The following is a 27762-nucleotide window of genomic DNA, read 5'->3' as shown; positions in this document are numbered from 1 at the left end:
TTACCAATCATCGGCAGTACCTATGCCGATGAACGCTAATAATGGATGGCTTGGACAGCAAGCCTTTCCACAATCGCCCCAGCAGGGTTATCAGACTGCAGGGTTCCAGCAGGGGCAGGTCTATCCCGGGTTCCAAGGTCAGGGGATTCCCAACCAGCCAATAAACTTTGGACAGCAACTCGGAGGACAGCCAATCGGTGGACAGCAGTTTGGTAGTCCGCAGATTGGAGGACAGGTGACCAATACGATGTTCCACACAGGTCACGTCCCAAACAGACACGTGGAGGTTCGCCACCAAGTGCCAGATCCGCAGCCGCCTCATCGGCAAGATGCCGATGCGTATTGGGCCGATAAGATTGCTGAAGTAATGAGGGAACAATTTGGGATAAAACCCAAAGTCAACACTTATTCTTATCGGACACCGTATCCTCCAGCGTATGATTTGATCCCGCTTCCACATCGGTACAAGGTACCGGATTTTACAAAGTTTTCCGGACAGGACGACACGTCAACCATGGAGCATGTCAACAGGTTCATTATTCAATGTGGAGAGGCTGGTAACAGGGACGAATTGAGGGTTCGTCTATTTTCATCATCATTGTCTGGATCGGCCTTTACTTGGTTCATATCATTACCTCCCAATTCAGTAATTACCTGGGCCGATCTAGAGAAGCAATTCCACAGATACTTCTTCTCGGGGGTTCATGAGAAGAAGATCACCGACTTGGTCAAGTTGAGGCAACGTAACGATGAGTCGGTGGAAGGATTTGTGCAGAGGATACGAGAGGTCAAGAATAAATGCTATAGCCTGGTTCTGGATGATCGGCAGCTAGCCGATTTGGCTTTCCAAGGTTTGTTACCACATATCAGGGATAAGTATGCCTCTCAGGAGTTCGAAAGTTTAAGTCATTTGGTGCAGAGGATATCTGATCAAGACATCGAGCCTTTCGAGCCTAAGAGGGCATGGAATAAGAAAGTCTCATTTGTTGATGAAGCAACAAGCTCAGATTCCGATGAAGAACCAGTAATCGGTTTGGCAGAGTGGGTAAAGAACAAGAAGCCGATGTCTTGTCCTTTTGGGCAGAAGGAACCAGAGAAGTTCGCCTTTGACACCGCCAAGGCCGATAGGATATTCGACTTTCTACTTCAGCTAGGTCAAATCAAATTGTCACCTAACCACGTGATCCCGTCGGCAGGAGAGTTGAAGAGGATGAGATATGGCAAGTGGCATAATGCAACTTCACACGACACCAACGAGTGCAAAGTATTCAGACAGCAGCTGCAATCGGCTATAGAGTCAGGGAGGATCAAGTTTGACAGTTCCAAAGCCCAGAAGCCGATGAAGATAGACCAACATCCTTTCCCGACAAACATGTTGGATGCTAAGGGGAAGGCTAAGGTCTTAACGTCGGAGACAGCCGAGAAGAGTGCATCGGTAGATCCTCAGCATCAAGTTACTACCGCCGATGCAAGAAGTAAGGGCTTGGTCCAGGAAGGAGCTAGCTCAGGAAGACTTCCTCGATCTGGTATCGTCATAACTCATAGAAGGCCTCGAGAGAGATGGCAACAACGGGAAGATCGATATCGGCGCCAGCAGGAAGATTTTCAACGGGAAGAAGAAAGACGCCGACAGGAGTGGAATCGGCACAGGGATCATTGGAATTGCCCATTCTTCATCCATTGTTGGGAGGAAAATATCAAGCTCCCTACTATCAGAGACTGCCCTGAATGCAACGGTTATGATCGGTACGATAGGAACGATCGGCGTTATCATGATGATGAACGGCGATTTAATGGGCCAATCAGAGGAAGGGCGTCAGTTCATGATCGGCTGGGGGGCAGGCTTAGCGTTCGCGATCGGCTCGGTGACCGTGTCCAGTATTTTCCCAGGAACCAGGAAGAGCTCGAGGGGATGGCTAATGCGCGGGTTCCCGATGAGTTCATATTTTGCAGAGATGCTAACACACATCGTATGGAGTCAAGGGAGAACCGACGCCCGATGGCAAGACAAAGGCCACTTCCTCCATGGTGCCCTCAAGGATTAACCAAGACACAGAAAAGGAGATTGCAACGAGAAAGGCAAGAGGAGCTAAACAAGGGAGAGAATTCTGGAAGTCGGCAGCCGTCGGACACTAAGAGGGAAGGTCCATCGGCAGGCGTCAACATGGTCTTTATGTTGCCGATGGAGTTTCTTGCACCAGCCAGTGACGACGACCTGGAATTTTCTGATCAGATAGCTCAGTTGGCTCTGGATCCGATGACGGCTATCTTTGAGAAACCTGCCGATGACGAGAGGCAGCATCTTAAAGCTTTGTTCCTCAAAGGAAGGGTTGATGGGCAGCCAATGACTAAGATCCTAGTTGATGGTGGAGCTGCTATTAACATTATGCCGTATGCAGTATATCGGAAGCTTGGGAAAGGGGATCAAGATTTGACCAAGACCGATATGATGCTCAAAGACTTTGAAGGAAACGTGTCTCCAGTCAAGGGGGCGATATGCGCAGAGTTGACCATCGGCAGCAAAACCTTGCCAACGACTTTTTTCGTGATCAGCGGAAAAGGTGCCTACAATTTATTGTTGGGGAGAGATTGGATTCATGCCAATTGTTGTGTCCCATCTACAATGCACCAGTGCTTGGTTCAGTGGGTAGGTGATAAGATTGAGATCGTCCCAGGGGATTCTTCTTATGTTATCGCATCGGCAGAAGCGGATACTTATGAAAAGACTAGGTGCATTTCAGGAGAAGTTTGGGAGAAAGATTTTCTCAAAGTTGCCGATTATGAGATTCCACCGATCCAAGCAGTCGGTTCTGACGACGGTTTTTAATGGACAGATTCGCCGATGATGGAAAATTAGGCCAGGGATTCACATCGGCTGATGATTTGGTAGAAATAGATATAGGTAGTGGTGATAAGCCTAGGCCTACTTTTATTAGTGCTAAATTAGATTCTGAGTGTAAGCGACAATTGATTAGTTTGTTAAAGGAGTATAAAGATTGCTTTGCTTGGGATTATACAGAGATGCCTGGTTTAGACCGATCAATTGTCGAACATCGGTTACCCATCAAGTCTGGATTTCGGCCACATCAGCAACCAGCCCGCCGATGTAATCCTAACATTCTACCTGATATTAAGGCCGAAATCACTAAACTTATTGAAGCTAAGTTTATTCGGCAGTGTCGGTATGCCGAATGGATTTCCAATGTTGTTCCGGTTTACAAGAAGAACGGGAAGCTTCGGGTGTGCATTGATTTCAGGAATCTCAATAAAGCTACGCCGATGGACGGATACCCAATGCCTGTCGCCGATCTACTGGTTGATGCTGCGGCTGGCCATCGGGTCATCAGCTTCATGGATGGTAATGCAGGTTACAATCAAATATTCATGGCAGAGGAGGATATTCCAAAGACCGCGTTCAGGTGTCCTGGTCATGTTGGACTATTTGAGTGGATAGTCATGACTTTTGGGTTAAAGAATGCTGGTGCTACTTATCAAAGGGCTATGAATTTTATATTTCATGAGTTCATCGGCAAGATCGTAGAAATTTATATTGATGATGTGGTGGTCAAGTCTGGAGATTTCTCAAAGCATCTTGCCGATTTACGAAAAGTGTTGGAGTGCACAAGGAAGCATGGATTGAAGATGAATCCCAACAAGTGTGCATTTGGTGTATCGGCAGGGCAGTTTCTTGGTTTCATGGTACATCAGAGGGGTATTGAAATTAGTCGAAGATCTATTGATGCCATCAATAAAATAGTGGCCCCTACCAATAAAACCGAGCTCCAATCCTTGATCGGCAAGGTGAATTTTATCAGAAGATTTATATCGAATTTATCTGGGAGAATTCGTGCTTTCAGTCCTCTTCTTAAATTGAAAGCCGATCAGGAGTTTGTTTGGGGAAAAGAACAGCAGTTGGCTCTGGATGAAATCAAAAAGTATCTAGTAAATCCTCCAGTTTTAGTTCCACCTCAACAAGGGAAGCCCTTCAAATTATATTTATCTACCGATGGATCAGTTATCGGTTCAGCTTTGGTTCAAGAATTTGAAGGGAAAGAGAGAGTAATTTATTATTTGAGTAGGAGGTTGATTGATGCTGAAACCAGGTATTCGGCCATTGAGAAACTGTGCTTATGCTTATATTTTTCATGCATCAAGCTGAGACATTACCTGTTGTCGGCTGAATGTGCTGTAGTTTGCAAAGATGATGTGGTCCGGTACATGCTATCTATGCCGATTATGAGTGGTAGGATCGGTAAATGGATTTTAGCGCTGTCGGAGTTCGATTTGCGTTACGAATCGGCTAAGGCAGTCAAAGGGCAGATCATGGCCGATTTTGTGACTCAGCATTGCGGTCTAGTGGAAACCTTGGAAATTGCACCCTAGACGCTCTTCTTTGATGGATCTACCTGTGACCGGGGGGCAGGAATCGGCATTGTATTGGTTTCTCCCAAGGGGAGGAAGTATGAGTTTTCCTTGCCAATTGATGCTACATCAACAAATAATCAGGCTGAGTATCAAGCTTTGATTAAGGGATTGGAGTTGTTAAGAGAAGTACGTGCTGATGCTGTTGAAGTATTCGGGGATTCCATGTTGGTTATAAATCAATTGGCCGGAAGCTATGAATGCCGAAGTGAAGTTCTCATAACCTATTTCGAGAGAAGTATGCAACTGTTAAAGGAATTCAAGAACTTCCGATTGGAGCATGTTCCCCGATTGCATAATGAAGACGCTAATCGGTTAGCCCAGCATGCCTCAGGATATCAGCCAATGATTAATGCGACATCGGCAGTCAGTGCCGGTGATTGGAGGAAAGAAATTATCGACTATCTAGAAGATCCATCCAAAAAAGTTGAAAGACGGGTTCGGTTTCAAGCGACCAAGTATGTGTTCCTTGAAAATGAATTGTATTATCGAACTATCGACGGAATTCTTCTCCGATGCTTGGGTGATGATGAAGCCAGAAGTTTGATGGGGGAAATCCATGAAGGAGTGTGTGGAGCGCATCAGTCAGCTTTTAAGATGAAGTGGATGATTCGAAGGAATGGATATTTTTGGCCAACTATACTTGAAGATTGTTTTAAATATTTCAAAGGATGTCAAGGTTGTCAAAAGTTCGGTAATATCCAGAAAGCACCCGCATCGGCTATGAATCCTATAATAAAACCTTGGCCGTTCCGGGGGTGGGCCATCGATCTGATCGGCCAGATTTATCCACCATCTAGCAAAGGGCATAAGTTCATTCTAGTTGCCACTGACTACTTCACTAAGTGGGTCGAGGCTATTCCTTTGAAGAAAGTCACATCGGCCAATATGATTGATTTTGTGAAGGAGCATATTATTTACCGATTTGGGATTCCCCAAACGATTACTACCGATCAGGGCACCATGTTCACGTCGGGGGAGTTCGATGAATTCGCAATCGGTATGGGAATTAAAGTGTTGAATTCTTCTCCTTACTATGCTCAAGCCAACGGGCAGGCCGAAGCGTCTAACAAAGGAATTATCAAGCTTATTAAACGAAAGATTGAAGAAAATCCTAGGCGGTGGCATACATTGTTAAATGAAGCACTGTGGTCTTATCGGATGGCTTGTCATGGATCAACCAAGGTGTCACCCTATCAATTGGTGTATGGACATGATGCAGTGTTGCCTTGGGAGATTAAGGCTGGATCTAGGCGATTATCTTTTCAAAATCAATTGGCTGCCGATGATTATGCCACTTTGATGACCGATGAGTTAGATGATTTAGCAGGGCATCGGTTAAAGGCTTTAATGAGTATAGAAGAAAATAAGAAGAGAGTTGCTAGATGGTATGATAAAAAGGTAAAGGCTAAGGAGTTTGCCGATGGGGATTTGGTATGGAAGTTGATCTTGCCAGTTGGGACTAAGAGTTCGAAGTTTGGGAAGTGGTCTCCTAATTGGGAAGGTCCTTATCGGATAAGACACTCAGCTCCTGGTAATGCCTATATTCTAGAAACTCTCGAAGGAGTTGAATTTCCCAGAGCATTAAATGGCAAATATTTAAAGAAGTACTACCCCAGCATATGGGTTGACGCATAAAAGTTTAAGTGCCGATAACACTCCTATCGGCTGGATTTAAATGTTCAGGGGCAGACTTAATGTTTCAAAAGATGCCGATAACAGTCTTATCGGCTAGACTAAAAGCTAAAAGCGGAAAAACAAAGGTGTGTCACCGATGAAAGCTTCAGGTGTTCAGCAGCGCTTGGATTGCTGATATGGCGCGCAGCCGAATCTGGTTGGCTGTCTCTATCTCTTTGATATCATCATCGGCAGAACCTTCGATCGGCTTCAGCTTCCTCTTCAGTTGCAGCGCTTTGCGACCATGGACGTTTCGTTCTTGTTCAAGGTGCTTGATGGTCTCCGGCAGTTGACTCTCTTCTTGCCGGGCTTGGGACAGAGCGTCCTCTACTTGCTTGAGTTCGGCCAGTAGAGCTTCTCTTTTTGCCGATAGATCAGACACTTTCTGCTTCAGTGCATCACCTGAGGACTTTAAGGTGCCGATGTTCTTATGTTTCTCATCGGCTAAGAGTTTTTCTTTCATCATCTCCTCAGAAAGCTGGATTTGAGCAGCTCTATCGGCAAGGCGTCGAGTAGCTCTCTGGTACTGTAGCTGGCGGCTTTCTAGGTGTGCAGCGTGGAAGAGTGTTTCCTCAGCATCGGCAGGAATTTGGCCTCTGAGGGTCTTGAACAGGGCTTTGGCTGGGTCAGAATCATTGACCAGTTGAGTCGTGTCTTGATGAAGTATGGCCGATAGCTCTTCCAGTTTAGCTCTGGTTTCTGCCGATACAGTTCCAACTGCCCGAGAAGAGCTTGCTTCCTCGCCTTCTTCTTCGAAGATATCAATGGCGAAGGAAAATAAGCTGTTGGGAGAATCTTGTTCCTGAAAATGAAGATGAAATAAGTCAGTTTTATGGTCAAAACTTCGGCAGGCGATACTGGTGGAAAACTGGATGACTTACTTGCTTCAAGGCGATTTCTTGCCTTTGACTCAAAGATGCCGATGGAGCTACGGGTTGATCGACAAATGTTGCCGATGGAATGATATCGCCTGAAAGAAGACAGGAAGGATTATGAGACTAAATGAGAATAAGTTTATCGGCGGAAGTATTGTTGAGATATGTTACCTGGAGGAGAGAGAGCAGCTGCCTGAGTCGGGGAAACCGCCGATGATATAACTGGACCTGCCGGGCCAGTTGTTTGTTCACCTACGTCAGCTGATGTACCTGCCGTTTGAGGTTCTTCTTGCTGGGGTTCTTCCATCTGTGGTGCTTCCTGTATTGGTTGAGGAGATGGTGCTTGCTGTGCCTGGACTTCTGGAGGAGAAGGGGAAGATTCCACCGGGATTGGGGACACCGGAGGAGGAGGAGGAGTTGCCACTTTCTGGCGCTTTGTTCCAGTCTTAGCACCTTGGATGCCTTTCCTCTTTGGCTGGCTAGACTGGGGGGCATCGGCACCTTGGCGTTTGGCTTTTGCCGATGCACCAGTTTGCTGCAACAACAAAAAGGAGTTTATGAGCACAGATAGCCGATACAAAGATAATCAGCATAAATGAAAAAGGTTTTAACAGATTGCCTTGAAAGCTTGCGCCAGATTGGAAGCAGTTACCGTTGGTGATGTCTGAGTTTTCCTGGTAGTAACTTTCTTGAGGCGCGCACCCCGGTGCACGATGGAAGCCAGAGTGGGAGCATTATGGCCAATTGAGGAGATCGGGCCTGATGGGAATAAGTCGATCGGCTTGCCACTCCTGCTAACCGATGGGGGGGTGTTGTCAATCTGCAAAAGGAATACAGGGGTGAGTTACCGATTGGAATGGTATTGGAAAATGAGACATCGGTTTAAAATACTTACAGTGTCGTCAGGGACTTCGTAGTCGGGGTCGATCATGCCGCGGTATGAGAGGGCCGATCTGCAGAATAGACTCTCCTTCCATTCTGCCCACCATAGCTTGTATGCCTGAGTAATAAAGGCGGCTGGAACCCATTCTGACAGATCTACATCTGTATCGGCATTTGGTGGTAGCTGGGCTACTCGAGTCCACTCAAGGAGGTTGGCGATGGGTTCTCTGGGCTTTATTACATCGGCATAAGGAAGTGCAATCGGCAATTGGCCGAAAGCTAGCTGGCGAGCTAATGCCGATGGATTATAAAATTCATAGGTTTGGGGAGAGGTTTTCGTGCTACCGAAGAAATTCACTGGTATGGCTCTGGGAGTCACGATTGCCATCATCACCTCATTGTCCCTGTCGAGAGCTTCATCAAATGGATTGAAGGTCAGAGGGAGCATGCTGTCTGGATCATCATAAGCCAGCCATGGTCGTTCATCTCTGGCCAGACCCTCATACAGAGTCTCGAAGAATCGGCCGATCTGATCCGGATTGTTCCCTGAACCGGGTAAGACTATAACGGCTTCGCCAAAGTTCAAGGGGGCACGCGTTGCCGATTCTTCTTCACCCAACACATGATTCTCGGCTATGTCTCTTGGGAAGTGCTGTGAGAACAGGTTGAAATCAAGGCGCTTGTGCAGGTGCAGATTGAGCCACATATTAATAAACCACCAGGGGCCTCCCAAGTTGCCGATGGATTGGCCAAGCAGGAGTTTCTGGGCTACCTGATGAAGAAGGTGGTAGACAGCGCCGAGCAAATATCGGCCGAGAGGAAATTGGCCGCCGCTAGCCAGTCTTTCTGCTGCCGATAGATAGACAGAAGTCGGTCCTGCCGATCGACCACAGAATACAAACTTGTCCAGCCACATGTTCAGAAAGGTGGTTTGCTCCTTTGTGGTGACAGGCCCTCTCCCGCGGTACTTCTGGATGTACCCTGACCAACCGCCGATAGCGCGAGTCTCCACTTTGGCACTGGGGGCGGTATCAAAAAAGTGGGTGCTATCGGCAGAAGATATATCTAGCCCGGTAAGCATGGCTACATCGGCAAGGGTAGGAGAAGCAGGGCCGTGGCCAAAAACAAAAGCATTGAGAGTGTCTGACCAAAAGTAGGATGCAGCTATCAGCAATGACTCGTTCCTATGCATATCGGCAATGGATAGCCTAATGCACTGAGCTAGCTTCCTCTCACCCCATTGAACTTCATAAGAGTTACTGACCCTCAAGAACCAATCTTTCCACCCTACAGTAGGGCTGGGCCAAGAGCGAAAGGTGTCTTTCCACAGATCTAAAGAAAAGTTTTCAGCTCTAAAGGGAATTCTGTTGGTCTCTGCATTGATAAGGTCGGTTGGATCTGGATTCCCTAGAGGGCCGAGGCACTGAAGATGTGGTTGATCGGTAGGGATGACAATTTTGTTGGACAACTCCTAGTGTTTTGGGGAATGAAAATACAAAGAAAAAGGAAAGGGAAAATATTCGGTAAGATGAATCACAGATGAACGGGAATGCGAGAAAAAGGTACAGCAGATGAGATGGAAGTCTGACCTCAGGGACGACGAAGCCAACGGCCATCTTGTCGTGAAGAAGACGCTGGAGGGCACCGGAGTTGATGAAGAGGAGTGCCTGCCGGAGATCTTGAGGGTTGTAAATGGCGTCGCCGCTGGAAAAGCAAAGTTGGATAGTAGAATGGTGTAATGGGGGAGGAGTACCCAAGAAGGAACTATTTATAGGACAAGATGGGCAAGGGCAAATCCGACTTATCTCTTTGCCGCATCCGAGAAGCCCGAGGGTACTCAGGTGGATATGGTAACTGTTCGCACGGTAATCCAGGGATTGTGCAGGTGATTTGACAGGAAGCGGTCATTATCTAAAGATATTTTACTGTGCGCGATCTCCTGGTCGGTCCATCGGCAATATTCTATAACGGTCATCTTGCCGATGGGCGGATAGAGGGGAGGTAACCGTTTTTGCGAATATCCCGGTCAGAGCATCGGCAGATCTTTGTAACGGTATTGTTGCCGATGTACGACCAAGAAAGATGCCCGTTTAGGAAATTGGGGATTTCGAGGAATCTGCGGAGGATTAGGATCAGAGTTGTCCAGATTGAGGTTGTCGGTTACCAGATTAGGAGCATTAATTGCGGAGGAGACATTATTACTGCAGAGAATTTCGGAGCATTAATAGTTTTACTCCGAAACTGGGGGGCATGTGTTGACACCATTTTTGGGCACGTGTCCAGGATGGCAGAATAGGGTGGCAGTACGATGCGGGTTGCTGATGAGGATGGTTGCCGATGAGGGAGAGGTTGAATGTGACTAAGTCCACAGGCAGTAATATGGTGCCGATGACCAGGTAAAAGGGTCTGCCGATGACCATGGCAAGGGGATTGCCGATGACGCGAAGGAGGAGTCCGGAAGCTGCCAGTTGTCATATGGAGGAGTTTCAGTTTGTTACGAAGGGTAGTTTTATTGTTTCCTTAGTTATTTGCATCGTTTTGTATATGGATTCCGTGTAATTTGGAATTCGAATTCTAATCGTGTCTGGTCGTAGCTCTTCGAGCAGGGTATAAATATAAACCCTAGGGCCTTGTAATAATATATCAAGAAATCAATCAAACACACGTTTTTATTCATATTCCAGCATCTACTTTTCGACGACTTCGTCATATTTTTTTTCCTTTTATTACGAGTTCTTAGGAATTCGTCGACTTAAGCTCGGCGTGTTCTCGAGTTCCGCGTGAGTACCTCTTAGCCGTGACATCCGGGCGCATCGCTGTTGTCAGGACTAAAGTATTCGAGTTATCACCTTTGCCGATAGCAAGGTCAAATCGGCTGGCACGCCTTAACGTTTGAATCGGGTATTAGCCCTTTGTGTTTGCAGATCAGTTTTGCATCAACAGAGATTAAATGTGAAGTGGTGGTAAGCAGTGTATCTGAATCATCTGAATCTAGACTCGAGGAACCTAATCCCAAATTTTGATAGTGATTTTGATTACTAGAAATTAAATTTGGGTAATTGAGGTAATACACTCTGGTACCCAGTTATCAATGTTTTACCATCGATAGCCTGCCACGGGGTACCCTGGACAATTGTTCGGGCTTCGGTGTATGCTCGAAGTCCATGATTAGCGAAAGAGATAGTCGATTTATCCTGGTTCAGGATCATCTAGTCAGCGTTAGTCTTTGCGTTGTACTAATCATATGATGTTGTGTGCTATTTGTTGTTCCCTATTGTAAGGGCTGCCCTCAGCCTCTCTTTATATCAGTAGAGACGGCTGAGATGCAGTTTTGTTATCCTAGATGGATTTATAGACAGTGTTCTATTTCTAATACAGAAGATATTTTCTATAAGAATACGACTAGTCCGGGCTTATTGTACTTGGAGTTGAAGACGTGCTTCAATTCACTTTCTTTTGGAATTGCGTCCCGAGGCCCACCTTTTGATATCCAGCCGGTGAGGAAACCAGAGTCCCGTACCGACACCAAACTACCTGAACTACGTAAAATTAAATTTGTGTTTCTTTGTATTTATCATGTGTTTTAGTTGAGCACTTGAAGTTATCACTTTATTTGAAAATAGTTTTCTTTGTATTTATCATGTACTTTAGTTGAGCACTGTAATATATTATTCTCTGCAAATTGTTATTGAAATTATACAAATTGGTGCTCAAATTATGTATAAACTGCTATTAAAATTTCATGTTATCTGTTGTTTTCTATTAATTTGGGTAAATCGGGTACGCCTGAACATGAACCTGAATTATCGGGTATCCGAAGTTGCGGGTATTGGTTTTTCAATAGCAGTTTACATTATCCGAATTAGCCGACGCGAAAAAATTGGGTAACCCGAATGCCAGACTTCATTGAGCGGGTTTGTTTAGCTTCCGGCTACCAATGTGAATTGAAAAGTAATTCTTGTCTAGTCCCAGATAAAGTTTAGTTATACGTTTATTTGTTTGGCTGTTAAGGAGCAATGTCTAAAGAGAATCTGAAGCTGACAGCAATGCCCAGTGGTAAAGTAAGCTTATAAGCTGACAGCAATGCCCAGTGGTATAAATCTCCAAACAATCTGCGCAACTGATGATTGATGCAATCATCACCGCAAGTATACACAGACATGCTACTTTCTGAAACACTATTCTTGAGCTGCAGCTAAAGGTTTTAGTTGATAATGAACTGGCGGAGCGAGGCATCCTTGCTAACCAGACCGTGGAGCTAGAAATGATGCTGCCACCTGCAGAACAAGTAATGGCGCCTAGAAGACATTCCGAGCAGCGTGACCCCATGGTCAGGCAAGAAATGGTGGTTGAGGTGGCCACCGCATCCTATTATAGACCACCCAACTGGTGGGCACCATGAAACCCGAGTTCAGCTACTCCATTATAGACCACCCAACTACCCGGGACATGCATTTAATGCGAGAGTTCTTTTTGTTGGGGGCTTAACCTTGTCTTCTCCTAGACCTGCCGTCGCCCAAAACCTCCGTCCCCCGGACCTACGGATGATGGAATACGAAGGTTCTGGGTGAAGCAAATAATAACGCGTCTCGTGTGATGTGTTGTGAATGCAGGAGCCGATCTGGCGGCGAAGATCACGAGGAATAAAGGAGGGGTCCTTTGGTTCCTCCCGTGGCGGAGGATGGACTGAAGGGTGCCCCAGGACGGCGCGGGCCTCACGGTGTCGGCAGAGAACCTTTGGCGCTTCTAAGTCAAAGGATCGGTGGCCGACCGGACGATTGAGTCCTGGCAAGCTCGAGTCCCAAGCGAGCAGCGCGCGTGGAGCTCGCGCTTCCAGATTACTGAAATGACCCCGCGGTTGGCAGACCGTAGCGAAAGAATCTGCCAGAATGTTTCCCTGCCGTCACAGGGTATTTTTGTAATAAGTCTAGGTCGACATTCGTGCCCTATATAAGGGGAATGTAACTGCTCTTAAAGTAGGAGGACTGAAAGTCATTTACTGCTAGACCTACCATCTTGAGGCAAAAAACTTGTCCGGTCACGTCGATCGAGCCACTCACTGCAGCGCGTGAGCAGGCCCTTGACCCAACGTGCTGTTAGGAGGTGTAGGTCGTATTTCCCAACATTGGCGCCCACTGTGGGGCCCGAACGATCATCCGCGATGGCTAGAAACAGGAGCAGCACCACGAGACCGCAGGCTGAGACCTAAATAGGGCTAAGGTGTTTAACGGTTTATGTCTAAAACAGCTAATAGCGGAGCTAAATCAGGCTATAGCGGGATATAGCGGCTAAATTGTATATGAACATAAATAGTGGTTCCCTGCTTTAAAAGGCTATAGCGGGCTATAGCGGCAGATTTAAAACTATGCTGTTAGGACGGGGAGGCCAAGACGAGCCGCTTGGAGCGCGTACGCAACCGTAGGCCGGGAGGGTCCTGAGTACGCATAGTCGGAGGTGAACCAGGTCCCCCCGGCGGAGGAGCATCTAGAGCCTTCGGCAGTCCAGGAACTCCAATTTCTGCAAGCACAGCTACAGAACCTTCAACAAGAAAGAGACAGAATCGCAGCTGCCTACGCGACCAGCTAGGAGGTAGCCATGGCTGCCATGCAGGCAACCGAGATCAGACAACAACTTTCCATTCTGCAGGTAGAAATCCAGAGTATGCAACCATCACCACGACCTGCGACGCAGCCCAACGGCACTCTGACGATGAACGCACAACCCATGAGCTACAGTGGCACAATACGGGGCACCCTGGATCTAAGGTCCCCGTTGTCCGAAGGATTACAATCCTCGCCCTGCCAGCGACCTACAAACCAATTACCCTCCCTAGGTTTAATGGAAGGACGGACCCCTGCCAATTTCTGATGAGCTTCGAGGCAGCAGTGACCTCTGCAGGGGGAAATGAGGTTGTCATGGCAAAGTCCTTTGTGATTGCTGCGGAAGGAGATGTGTTGGCCTAGTATTCAATGCTCAGACCCGGTTCAATCTACTCGTGGGAGAACCTCCGCGACAAGATTCTGGCCAACTTCTAGGGGTTCACTGCTGAGTCACTAACCTCCACAGACCTATTCTAGTGTCGGCAGGGTCAGGGCTAACCTCCACAGACCTATTCTAGTGTCGGCAGGGACAGGGAGAAGCTTTACGATATTACTTCCAAAGATTCATGCAAACTAAGTGAAAATAATATAACCTCCGCAACCAAAAGGGGGGAAGGACAATAAGCTACAAAGGAGACCTACGAGACTATGGTGCTCAAATTGCATGTGAAGCAGCGTGGCAAAATCCATATGCCAGAGCCCATGGCGAAAAGACTATGCAAAGCAAACACAAGTAAGAGAAAAAAGTAAGATAAAACAAAATAGGAGGTCAAAAGCAGACGTCCAATCATGGAATGAACTTCATGCATCGCACTAGCCCAACCGGAGATCGTCGAGTCAGAAGCCCTTGCATAACACAAAAACACACTGAGTAGGATCCAAAAGTAACCAAAATGCCCAAAACAGAAACAAAGCTAAAGTCATGACTTACCGGCACTAGCAGCACTAGTAATCAAAGGCTGGAAGCCCAAACAGCGGCCGCAGGAGCTCGAGGTGGAGGAACAGTAAGACCTTCATGTGTGATACTGACAACTTTAGCCAGCTCGGCGGCACTAGCAATTGCCGTTGAAAGCATCTAGGCCCCTAATGAGTTTTGGTGATTAATGACAATGTTGATTACAATGACTAACGTGTGTTTTGAAGAGGCAAAGTCATTTATGTTAGGTCATGGTAATGGTGATTGATGGACTAGATCGTTCATGCCGACTTAATGATGGAAATTGTTTCGGTTTTCAAAGGATGTCTGGACATCGTCGAGACTATACTAGGTCTAGGTGCCATATGGTGAAGAAGGGCACTTAGAGTAGTTTAGGACTTTGTTTTTCCTTTGACTATACTATTAAGGGGGCATTGAGCGGGTAGCTTGACCTAGGCAAGGCTTTAGGTTTAGGTATGGTGCACACTTGGTAAACCTAGCACTAGGAATATCTATGAAAGTCCTTAGATCGAGATAACTAAACTTCGTTTTTGAAAGTTCGTGTTTCATCGAAGTTTGGGTGCTAAAACAGCACCAGACGCTAGCACCTGATGCTCTATGAGTGCGTCCGGTGGTGCTAACATAGGTCAGCACGTCTGGGTGCCTAGGGTTAGGCACCGGACGCATGCACCGGACCCATGGTGTGTCCAGTCCCATACCCAGAGAGGTATGAACTTTGACCGAGCACAGAACGCATGCACCGGACCCACTGGGGTGCGTCCGATCCCTTACCTAGAGAGGGTTGAAGTTTGCCCTTTCACCGGACGCTGTCTCGGTGAGTCACTGGACCCACTGTGGGTTGCGTCCGGTGTGTGGCAGGTGAAGTACAATTAGACGTTAATGGAGCACTGGACGCTCTGCGGAGCGCGTCCGGTGCAACATTGAGCACATCCGGTGCTCCCATTATCGGAGGAATTTGGGTGGCCGACCCTTGGACTTGATGGGGGGTATTTATACTCCTTCACCTCGTACATGGGAGGTCTCTTGCCCATTTGATTAGCTGAGAAACACCTTGTGGTGCAAGAGAGAAGCAAGAGCCTAGAGAGGATTGAGAATTGAGTGATTTCTTGAGTGAATCCTTCTCTAGTTGAGTTTCAAGAGTTAAGTGTGCATCCACCACTCTCTAGAGCCTTGTTTGGGTCAAGTGAGAGTTCTTTGCTTGTTACTCTTGGTGATCGCCATCACCTAGACGGTTCAGTGGTGATTGGAGGCACGAAGACCGCCTGGAGTTCTTGTGGGTGGCTCGTGTCAAGCTTGTGAGTGATTTTGGGTGATTCACCGTGACGGAGTGTCGAAGAATCACCCTGTAGAGAGCACTTGGTCCTTGCGAGGACCAAGGGGGAGCAAGGCGCTTGCGCGGGTGCTCCAACAAGGACTAGTGGAGAGTGGTGACTCTATGATTCCTCGGCAAAACATAACCGCGTTCTTCTTGCCCTCATCCTTTTACATTCTAGCATTTACTTTGAGCATTTTACAATCCTAGAGTTGCCATGCTAGAATAGGATTGGAACTAGGTTGCAAAACTTTTATCTGGTAGCTCTCTAGAACACATTTAGGCACAAAGGGGTTGAATTGGAGCTTGTAGGTTGCTTAAATTTTTAGAGAAGCCTAATTCACCCCCCTCTTGGGCATCTTGATCTTTCAATTGGTATCAGAGCATAGTGCTGATTATTTAGGCTTCACCGCCTAGAGAAAGGTGTCTAACGGTAATGGACCGCCACCTATGTTCGATGGTGATGACTTTTCGTATTGGAAAATACGGATGGAGTCATACCTCGAAGCTTATGATGTTAAGTGCCTAAAAGCCGCGACAGAAGAGTTCACCCCTCCGGCAAAGAACGCGGCTCTTACTCCACTAGAGCAAGAAAATGAGAAGTGGAATGCAAAGGCCAAAAACCACATCTTTAGAGGTCTTTGCAAAGAGGTGTTCAACCGTGTGCGGAACCACAAAACCGCCCATGAACTATGGATGAAACTTTGTGTGCTCCATGAGGGATCAAAGAGCGAGCGTGAGGAGCGCTTCCATCTTATGTTGAACAAGCTTAATACATTTTAGATGCTTCCTAAAGAAAATGCTAATGAAATGTATTCTTGCTTGAATGTGATTGTAGAGGAGCTCAATGGACGTGGCTAAATAAAATGAGTCTGGCGGATGTGGCGAGAAAGATACTATGTGTCCTCCACATTGAGAAATATGGGCACATAGTTACCGTGCTTCACCAAGGTGACCTCTCAACCGCCACACCGACATCCATCTTGGGGAAGATCAATGCTCATGAGATGTACATGCACATGAACCCCCAAGATAGCTCCTCATCAGCGAAGAAAGAGAAGAAGGACTTGGCCCTCAAGGCTTCTCACAAGGGCAAGTCAAATAAGATTGAAGTTGAGTCATCAACTTCAAGTGATGATGATGCTTCCATAGCCCTCATGGTGAGAAGAAGAACCTGGATTTTGAAGAAGCTAGACAAGAAAGGAGTCAACTTTGACTCCAATAAGAAGAAGTTATTCACAAGTAGCAAGAGAAAGCCCATCTGTGAGATGGATTGCTACAATTATGGTGAACTTGGTCATCTCACTCATCAATGTCCTAAACCCAAGAAGGACAAGTACAAAAAGAAGAACAAGGAGCAAGATGATTCAAGTGATGATGTGAAGAGTGACAAGAAGGCATTCAAGAAGAAAGGTGGCAAGAAGGAGTATCAGAAGAACAAAAATGGCAAGGCTTACATTATTGGAGATTGGCTCACTGTTGGTACCCCTTATATTATAATTATAAATGTCATTTTAATAAATAAAATAAATAGATGGTAGGGCTTTGAACTAACCTTTCCACAAGTTTTGTTGCAAATATCAATTTCAGGTATGACATGTGGAAAGGCGCAAAAGACACGAGAAAGCACACTTCAAGAAAGCGTATTCAGAAAAGGCGCAAATCAAAGATAAATGGAAAAGCCCACCAAAACACCGAACTGGATCCATCCGCTACCACGGGAAGGATCAGGGCCCACAGACGAACCGACCACGCGAAGGCGGTGGCCAGGGGGGCCCACCAGTGGTGCGGCCGCACCCCCCGTGGCGGCAACTCGGTTCCACCTTTTTCATGCGGTTGCATAGCGGCATGCATAGGACGGTTTCACCTCCTATCAAATTTAGATTGCCATGAACCGTCCTTGTTGGGCTATAAATAGATGGCTCCACACCATTCAACACACACAATCATTTGGAGCAATACACCTCACATTTCTACACTTGTTCTTTAGTTTATATTCAGTAGTAGAGTAAGGCAAAGCTAGCAAGGACAGCTTGTCTCCTTAGAGGATCTTAGAGCTTCTTGGTATGAATACAATTCAGTTCTCCTCCATGGGCAAGTTCTTATCTTATTTATATGATTATGCAATTGAACTAGAGTATAGTTGTGTTCATATCTTGTTCATAGTATATGAACTAGTTCTTAGTTCTTGTGCTATGTTCTTGATGTGTTCATCCTTGTTCTTCATCGTTCATCGAATTAGTATGAATAGACAAAGGATTAAGATTGGGGTAACGGTTCATTGGGCTGTGATGGTCACTCTTAGCCGAGCCTATCAATCTGAAGGGTTGGGGTCTCGGGAGGCTAGGAGGCGTTTCCAATTACACGGGTGAGATGCTCGGGTATGCGGAGATCAGCGGATCGGGTATCTTTCGGGTAGAGGGGTAGGTGGCAGGGTAGTGACAGCCCTGTCATCCCTGGTATTCCCCCTTGATCAGGTATTCCTGTAGGAGTTCTATAAAGTCCCTATTGGCTGGATGTCCAGTTGCGGGGATCTCCCCAGAGCCTCAGACTTAGTTCTTACTCTAGTTATATTGATTAGATGTTCTACTAACAATTCTTTGCATAGTTATATAAGATCAATGCCGGCTCAAGTAGTTGTTCTTTATTTCTTTTATTTCCTTATTTTCACTTTATTCCTTGAGGTTGCCCCGATGAGTGTGTCCACTATCCATATTTTAAGAGCCTGTCGTGACCCCTGATTAGACTATGTCTACCTATGCATCTCAATAAGTGATCATGCTACAAACCAAGCTAGATGCAATTGTTACACCCTCCTACAGGATTAAATACGTTAACCCTTGAATACTCACGGGTTGAAATGCTACAATGATAGTTCTGTTCGCTTGTAGTTTTATTCTTTATATTCATGAACTATTGTTTGGCGTACCTAAGTACCGTTAGTTAAGATTGTAAACTCTGTGTATTTATCTGGCGCCGTGCTACAACTTTGCATATCGTAAGTTAGGATGGTTAGGATTGCCAAAACAACATTCCTAATTATTGTTACCAGACTGCATTGCTAAGGCCGGCGCCGTTAGAGTCCTTGGGTTATCTCTCTGACATAACGATAGTTATGGTATACCAACACCCGACATTTCTGGTGCCATTGCTAATGATGGATTTATAGTCTATCTTTAGTAGTGACGCTAAGAAATGCCAACAAGCATTTCTGGCGCCGTTGCCGGGGAGGGCAAAGAACAATGCAAACATCTAGCTTTGGCATTTAGCATTGATTACAAAATAAGCATTGGTAGCCATTGTTTAAGCAAGGTAATCTTTGTTGTTTTCTTCCTCTTTTTATTGGAATGAAAACAGGATAGTGTATGAGCAGTTTCAACCTGCCGACAAACTTCAATAGCATTCCGGAGGCACTCCTAAGGAAGAAAAGGACTCGTGCCGTTTCTTCCTCTGTCACGTCGCCGACAGTCGAACCAATCACCCCCGCACCATCCATTTCAACCACCATAGCCAGGTCACTCCGCGACTATTCCACCCCGACTGTTGCCAACGTGCCTGTTGGGCCCACAGTCAACATTAGGAATGGAAACTTTGAGCTTCATACTAGCCTACTCCCGATGGTGCAGACAAACCAGTTCTGTGGTTTGCCAAGTGAGGACGCAAACGCGCATCTACAGAACTTCCTTGTGCTGTGCGAAACCATCATCATCAAGGATGTCGCACCTAAAAGCGTCAAGCTCCGCTTGTTTCCCTTCTCCCTCTCGGGGAAGGCGAAGCAATGGTTCTACCAGAGCAAGGAAGCTGTCAACACGTGCGACAAATGTTTCGCGACGTTCATCGTGAAATTTTTCCCCATGAGCAAAACAAATGCTTTGAGGGGAAAGATATCAAACTTCCAGTAGACTTTACTCGAATCCATTTCTGAGGTTTGGGAAAGGCTCAAGGAGTACATCCGGGCCTGCCCCCACCACGGGATGGAAGATTGGCTCGTGCTTTAGAATTTCTATGAGGGGCTCATGCCCATATCTAAGGGGCACATCAATGCCACTGCTAGAGGCGCATTCCTCTCCCTGACCATTGAGAATGCTACGACATTAATTGAGAAGATGGTAGCCAACCAGAGTTGGGGAGAGGGACGCAAAACACAAAAAGGCATGCATACCGTGAAGGAGACAGATCTACTTGCCCCAAAAATAGACCTACTAATGAAGAGATTGGACGGACAGGCCATTGATCCTACCACCGGCACTCTCCAAGCCATCGACTCACGCATGATGTGTGAGGAATGTGGGAATGTTGGCCACTTGGGGATCAATTGCCCTAGAACCCAGGAGGACGCATCGTTCATCAACAACGAGTTCCGCCAACAACAGCAAGGTAATGGGTGGAACAACCGGAACCGCCCCCAAGGTAACTACTCCAGTTTTAATTCCTCCCAGCCTTTGCTGAAAGATCTTGTGCTAGATCAGGCCAAAATCAATGAAAATCTTGTTGAAAAGCTTTCTAAAAATGATCAAATGTTTGTCAACATAAATACAAAGCTTGATGGCCTAACCCTTTCTCTTAGAGATCAGCTAGCTTTTAATAAGAAGTTTGAGTTAAAAGTAGCTCAACTTGATTCTGCCGCTAAAGCTGTTGTTTCTCCTGATTCTGTGGAAAATGTAAATGCGGTGACCACGAGAGGGGGTAAGACCACTCGTGATCCCCCTTATCCTAACCATAAGACAGGAAGGGCGCCACGGCAATAGGAGGAAACACAGGCAGAAGGGCTGGCTCAACCATCAGAAGAATCCATGGAAGACGAGCCGACCCCAAACAACTATGGGGACACCACGATGCTACCCTTTCCCACAAGAGAGAGGAGGAAGAAGAAGGACAGAGATGAACAGTTCCTCCACTTCGTGGAAATGGTCGAAAAGACACACGTCAGTGTATCGTTGATGGATGTCTTGCATATTCCGTCCTACTCCAAGTTCATCAAGGACATCATCAATAAGAAGCGACCATTGCCGTCCACTGAAGTTGTCAAGCTGATAGAAGAATGTAGCGCAACTATACTCAATGAGCTGCCCGAGAAGAAGCAGGATCCTGGGTGCCCCACAATCTCTTGCTCAATTGGGCCCCAGCAATTCGACCACGCCCTATGTGATTTGGGGGCGAGTGTGAGCGTCATGCCAAAATCGGTCTTTGACAGGATGAACTTCACCAACTTGGAGCCAACCACCATGACACTCCAGTTGGCAGACTCGTTAGTCCAGTACCCGGCAGGGATTGCTCAAGACATCCCTGTCAAGATCAGAGGATACTATGTTCCAGTGGATTTTGTGGTGCTCAACATGGAGCTCACTAAAGAAACACCACTAATCCTGGGAAGACCATTCTTGAGTACGGCTGGAGCACAAATTGATGTTGGGGCTGGAGAAATCCGCTTCAATATTAATGGGCAAGAAGAGAAGTTCGAGTTCAGGCCACGCCGTCAACAAGAGTGCAACATGATACGCATCCTCTATGGGCCAAACCCCCAAGGCATCACGCAGGTTGAGATCCAGCCTCAACTTATAAAAAATATAAAAATATCTAAGAAAAAGCCGGAGCCAAAAGAAAAGGCGACTCCTTAGAAAAATAATAAGGAGCAGAAAAAGAAAATGGCTCCTAAAAAGAATGAAAAGAGGGACGAAGTCCCCAAGCCTTCACAACCGAAGCAGGTGTGGAAACCAAAGCAGATGGTTGAACAAACTTCCGCATCTCCAAAGGTGATACTGCTAAAGTGGAGGCCCAAGCAGGTGCAACCGTCTACTCCTCCTAAGACAGATGTGCCATCGTCAAGCAAGAAGTAATGGGAGAAGAGTCTCGCTCAATGGACTATAAAGATAAGCCCTTGCCGTAGGTAAATCGGTAAGTTATCCCTAGGTAAGTTTTTACTTATAAAAAATATAAATATATATTTTCTTTTTACTTATTTATTTATTTTGAATAGATTCTTTCTATTTATGTTTTGAATAAATGGTGCATTTGTTGTATTTATGAGTAGTCCATATTGCCTCTATGATATTTTCTTCATTTTTGAATCTTTGAGATCATGGGTATCAATCACTCATAAATGCATGATAGTGTGATAGCTTTTAGAAAGTTTTCAAAATTCAAAACTCTATCCCACACACTATCACTCTGATTCCACTGCGCATCACGATTGATCATAACCAGGATCGCGAAATACTCAGAGAGGGAAAGAAATACCCGAAAGACTAAGGCCGACTGGTGGACCCAGTGGTGCGGCTGCACTCTGGTGCGGGCGCACCCCCAGGTCCGCTAATCGGCCCCAATCTTTTTCCCTTCCTCTTCTGCACTGATTAGCATCATGTCTATGGTTACGATCAAGTTGTTTCCAGATCAGAGACTGCGTTAGCACCTATAATATCCTCCATAGGCCTCTTCTCTTATCACACCAACCATTTCTCATCTCCCTCTTGTGAAGATTGCTAAGCTCTCCCATTCTTCAGTAGTGACCATGTCTAGCTATGCACCCTCGCTGATCAATACTCCCAAGACCATAGCCAATCTAGACATAGCACCATACCAAGAGAGTTCTAGCAAGGAGGTCCATGTTGAGAAGAGAAAGATGTTAGCATTGTTACCAGCAAACCATAAAGCACCGACCAATGCGCCGCCAACATACCCGCTACTGCTCGTTCGTCCACTAGCAACATAGGACTTAAGAGAAAAGCCCCTAGTGGTGATAGGCAAGGCAATCATGCTGGTAGCAAGATGGGTGGCAAGGCCAAGAAGACGAAATCGTCCAGTACTCTCCCTAGGATCAGGAGGCACTTGCCACAGATCAAGCGTCGTGTAGGACAGTACGAGAGTAGCGATGAAGAAGATGATCCCAATATCATAGCCGAGCTTTTAGCTAAGCAGGCTAGCCTACATGCTGAGTTACGTGTTTTAGAAGATGACCTAGAGGAAAAGAACACTGAGATTAGGAACCTCAGTGATGATGTTAATAGGTTTCGCTTCAAGTTTATTACTAAACTTAGAAAGGTCGCTGAAGCCTTAGGTGTTGGTCGCCTTGTTGAAGATCTTTAGACCACACCTCCTGCACGAATCTTTGTTTAGGCATATTTTTCCTTTTCACAATATTTATGTTTCAAATATTTTTTCCCTCTATTCAAAGTTATCAGTAATAAAAAAGTTTGTTTATCTTGTGCACTTGTTTTCGATATATATTGTGACTAACCATGACAAGAAAGAAAACAAGTGTGGGGGAAGGACAATTCAATCAAAAATCTCGGTTTGTGCAAACCCTCTTCTCCCAAAAAGATTTTCAAATGAAATGTTTAAAATGATGTTACCTTCATACTCCGTCGAACATGTCTATGTTCAAATATATTTTTGCATACTTTTTATTCTTATCTAATATCCCTAGAGATTTATGAACACTTGTTATAGGGACCCCATTTTATCTAAGTAATTGACGTATGTGATATAGTAGGATGACATGATGCTTGCTGGTTCTTGCAAAGTACTTGGGTTTTCTTTTATAAAAAGCAAAATTCAGTAGCAAGTTTCTTGAATGATCAAGCTTTATTCCTACCATGGCCAAATATTTGTTCATGATTAAACCTTCTACATATGCTGCTTGCTCTGTGTTGAGTTTGGTCAAATTTTTGGACCGCTGTCGAGAGATGTTTCATGCCTCTAAGATTAGAATTCACTTGCACCCACCATATAAAAGCCGACTCTCACAATGGGAAGTCGCGCACAACATGCTTTCTCCATCCACCCAAAATTTCGCCAACTCTTACACTAAGGTTGCGCACATATATCCACCAAATAAAAATGCCAATATCTCACCCTGAGAATTGTGCATTCATATACATTCCTTGCATTTGTTATCATAAAGCTCTCTTTCGTTTTCATCAGAATCATAGGAATGGGCTATATATATAAATTATTATGAGAAAAAGCCAAAGGGGCAAAACTGGGAAGGATTCATACCCGTCCATATATATATATATATATATTGAAGATGAGAGTAACTACACGTATGTGTAGAAAGGAATTTCCCTATATATATAATTTGTGTTATAGCCCATATCCTCTCAAGCTTTTCATCTCATTTCAAAAGAGAGTCTTGATGCAAGGAATGTTGCAATAAAAGTAGTGATAGGATTCCACCAAAAATTCTACACACTTGCACATTCTGATCTAAGGGTATGGCGCACTCCCTCCGGTATGGTCCTGGGTTTGACTCGACAACATATGCAGGTTAAGTAAGTTCCACCATCATACCTACCCAAAACTCCAAATAAGCCTTTTAGAAGTAGGATTATATTAAAGAAGGCATCAACTCTTTATGCCTTGGTAAGGAACCACTCACATGTTAGGAGGGACTTGATAGCATCATTCAAGAAACATATGCTATCTTTATTTTTCAAAATCTTGCCAAACCCTAAGTTTCTGCACAGGGATTATGTAAGAGGATTTGAATCCAAGCTGTTCCATGTTTCAATTACCAAAGATAGCTTGGTAGACACTTTGAAGTTCACAAATCCAGGTGAAGCTGGGAATAACCTGTACGCGGATTCTTTTGACAAGGAAGATGAACCCATTTGGTCTTTAGTGCCTTCACTACAGGACGAGCAAAGGACCAATTGTGGGGGAGTTGTTGGTACCCCTTATCTTATAATTATAAACATCATTTTAATAAACAAAATAAATAGATGGTAGGGCTTTGAACTAACCTTTCCACAAGTTTTGTTGCAAATATCAATTTTAGGTATGACACGTGGAAAGGCGCAAAAGACACGAGAAAGCGCACTTCAAGAAAGCGTATTCATAAAAGGCGCAAATCAAAGATAAATGGAAAATCCCACTAAAACACTGAACTAGATCCATCCGTAACCACGAGAAGGATCAGGGCCCAGAGACGAACCGACCATGCAAAGGCGGTGGCTAGGGGGGGCCACCAGTGGTGCGGCCGCACCTTGGTGCGGGCGCACCCCCCGTGGCGGCAACTCGGTCCCACCTTTTTTACGCGGTTGCATGGCGGCATGCATAGGACAGTTTCATCTCCTACCAAATTTAGATCGCCATGAACCGTCCTTGTTGGGCTTTAAATAGATGGCTCCACACCATTCAACACACACACACACACCATCATTTGGAGCAATACACCTCACATTTCTACACTTGTTCTTTAGTTTAGATTCAGTAGTAGAGCAAGGCAAAGCTAGCAAAGAGAGCTTGTCTCCTTAGAGGATCTTAGAGCTTCTTGGTATGAATACAATTCAGTTCTCCTCCATGAGCAACTTCTTATCTTATTTATATGATTATGCAATTGAATTAGAGTATAGTTGTGTTCATATCTTGTTCATAGTATATGAACTAGTTCTTAGTTCTTGTGCTATGTTCTTGATGTGTTCATCCTTGTTCTTCATCGTTCATCGAATTAGTATGAATAGACAAAGAATTAAGATTGGGGTAACAGTTCGTTGGGCTGTGATGGCCACTCTTAGCCAAGCCTGTCAATCCGAAGGGTTGGGGTCCCGGGAGGCTAGGAGGCGTTTCCAATTCCACGGGCGAGGTGCTCGGGTATGCAGAGATCAGCGGATGCGCGGGTATCTTTCAGGTAGAGGGGTAGGTGGCAGGGTAGTGACAGCCCTGTCATCCCTGGTATTCCCCCATGATCAGGTATTCCGGTAGGAGTTCTGTAAAGTCCCTATTGGCTGGATGTCTAGTTGCGGGGATCTCCCCAGAACCTCATACTTAGTTCTAACTCTAGTTATATTGATTAGATGTTCTACTAACAATTCTTTGCATAGTTATATAAGATCAATGCCGGCTCAAGTAGTTCTTCTTTATTTCTTTTATTTCCTTATTTTCTCTTTATTCCTTGAGGTTGCCCCGATGAGTGTGTCCACTATCCATATTTTAAGAGTCTGCCATGACCCTTGATTAGACTATGTCTACCTATGCATCTCAATAAGTGATCATGCTACAAACCAAGCTAGATGCAATTGTTACGGCCTCCTACGGGATTAAATACGATAAACCTTGAATACTCATGGGTTGAAATGCTACAATGACAGTTATGTTCGCTTGCAGTTTTATTCTTTATATTCATGAACTATTGATTGGCGCACCTAAGTACCGTTACTTCAGATTATAAACTCTGTGCATTTATCTGGCGCTGTGCTATAGCTTTGCATATCGTAAGTAAGGATGATTAGGATGGCCAATCCGGCATTCCTAATTATTGTTACCAGACTGCACTGCTAAGGCCGGCGCCGTTAAAGGCCTTGGGTTATCTCTCTGACGTAACGATAGTTATAGTATACCAACACCCAACATTTCTGGTGCCATTGCTAATGATGGATTTATAGTCTATCTTTAGTAATGACGCTAAGAAATGCCAACACTCACCGATATTAAAAGCTCAAGTGGTGACTCCTCCGGCAATGAAAGTCATGATGAAAAGGTTGTCGCCATTGCCATCGATGCTCCACCACAATCATCCTCTCCACCATCTTCATCCTCTACACACCTATGCCTCATGGCTAAGTAAGACCGGAAGGTACAAAGTGAGGATGAGAGTAGTGAGAGTGAAAGTGAATTTGAGTAACCTTCTTATGATGAACTTGTACACTTGCTTAACAAATTCACAAAATCATAAGAAAGGCTGGAAATGAAAATAATAAGCTAGAGAATGAAAATGAATCTCTTCTTGCAAAGCTTAAATCTAGTGATGAGCTTAGAGTCCAAAATGAGATCATGACCACTAAGCTCAAGGAGCTCAAACTGTCTCTAAAAGAGCTCAAAGATAAACATGATAAACTTGAGAGTGTGCATGATGAGCTTATTAGTAGACATAGAGCTTTGAAGGAAGAGTTCATCTCTCTAAAAGCTAACAATGACAACCTTGAGATAGCTTATGATCTTGCTATTAATGAAGCACATGTTGCTACTAACCATGTTGCTAAGCTTGATGTAGCCACAACTTGTGATGACTTACTTGTTGAGAGCATTAGCAAATGTGTTGGTTGCAAAGGCAAGAATGTGGTAGTGGCCGAGAGCTATGAGGACACTATCATGATCAAGGAAGAAAATGCAAAGATCAAGTGTGAGAATGAGAAGCTCTAGAAAGAATTGCAAGAGCAATCCAAGCACAACACCGTGGTGATTGAGTCACTTGATCAAGACAAGGACCTTCCTTATGAGATCAAGAAGCTCAAAGAAGAAAATCAATATCTCAAGCTTGGTTTATTGTATGACAAGCAAGAAGAAGATCAGTCCTTCATCTTGGAAGTGTTAGAAAGCAAGAATGACCCAATCATCAAGAGGCTAACTCAAGAGAACAACAAGCTCAAGATTGAGAAGGAGGACCTCACCAAAGGGTTAGCCAAGTTCACTAGAGGGAAGGACCTACAAAGTGAGCTTTTCATGAACACTGTCATGGAGATGGACAAGAGTGGAATTGGCTACAAAGGTCAACAAAGCAAGCTTATCAAATCACAAGCAATTCATGGTCAACCAAGCAAGCCCAAGCCAAAGAGATTCTTTGAGTGTGGACAAGAGGGACACTTTGCTCATGAGTGTGAGGCACCACTACCACCTCCTTTTCCCAAGCATGCAAGACCATTTGCTTTCAATGCTCACTACATTGTAAGGCAAGACAAGAGTGGCAAGGTCAAGGTTAGCTTCATGGGGCTGCCCAACAAGCAAAGGCCAAAGAAGATTTGTGTGCCAAAGCAACTAGTTGAGAAGGTTAAGGTCCCTAAGCAAATGTGGGTCCCCAAAACTCAAGCTTGATCTCTTGTGTGTAGGTGAACTACAAGACCGGTGGATCACATTAGGTAATTGATAGTGGTTGCACTCAACATATGACTGAAGATCCCCAGATGTTCACCTCACTTGATGAAGATGTAGATAATCAAGAGAAGATCACATTTGGTGACAATTCAAAAGGCAAGGTGTCAAGTGTCTAGGAAAGATTGCTATATCAAATGACAACTCCATCACCAATGTGCTCTATGTGTCTTCATTAAGCTTCAACTTGCT

At 45.2% G+C, this 27762-nt stretch overlaps 1 protein-coding gene across 1 annotated transcript; it reads left to right on the top strand.

The window, feature by feature from the left end:
* On the top strand, positions 20499-21323 carry LOC110435964. Its single transcript, XM_021462083.1, has one exon. The coding sequence runs from the start codon at positions 20499-20501 to the stop codon at positions 21321-21323; it is 825 nt and encodes a 274-aa protein (XP_021317758.1).

This window comes from Sorghum bicolor, chromosome 5 (assembly GCF_000003195.3).
Source record: "Sorghum bicolor cultivar BTx623 chromosome 5, Sorghum_bicolor_NCBIv3, whole genome shotgun sequence".
Taxonomy (NCBI): domain Eukaryota; kingdom Viridiplantae; phylum Streptophyta; class Magnoliopsida; order Poales; family Poaceae; genus Sorghum; species Sorghum bicolor.
The sequence above is the reverse complement of the archived record's forward strand: the minus strand, read 5'-3'. Positions and strand labels throughout refer to the sequence as shown.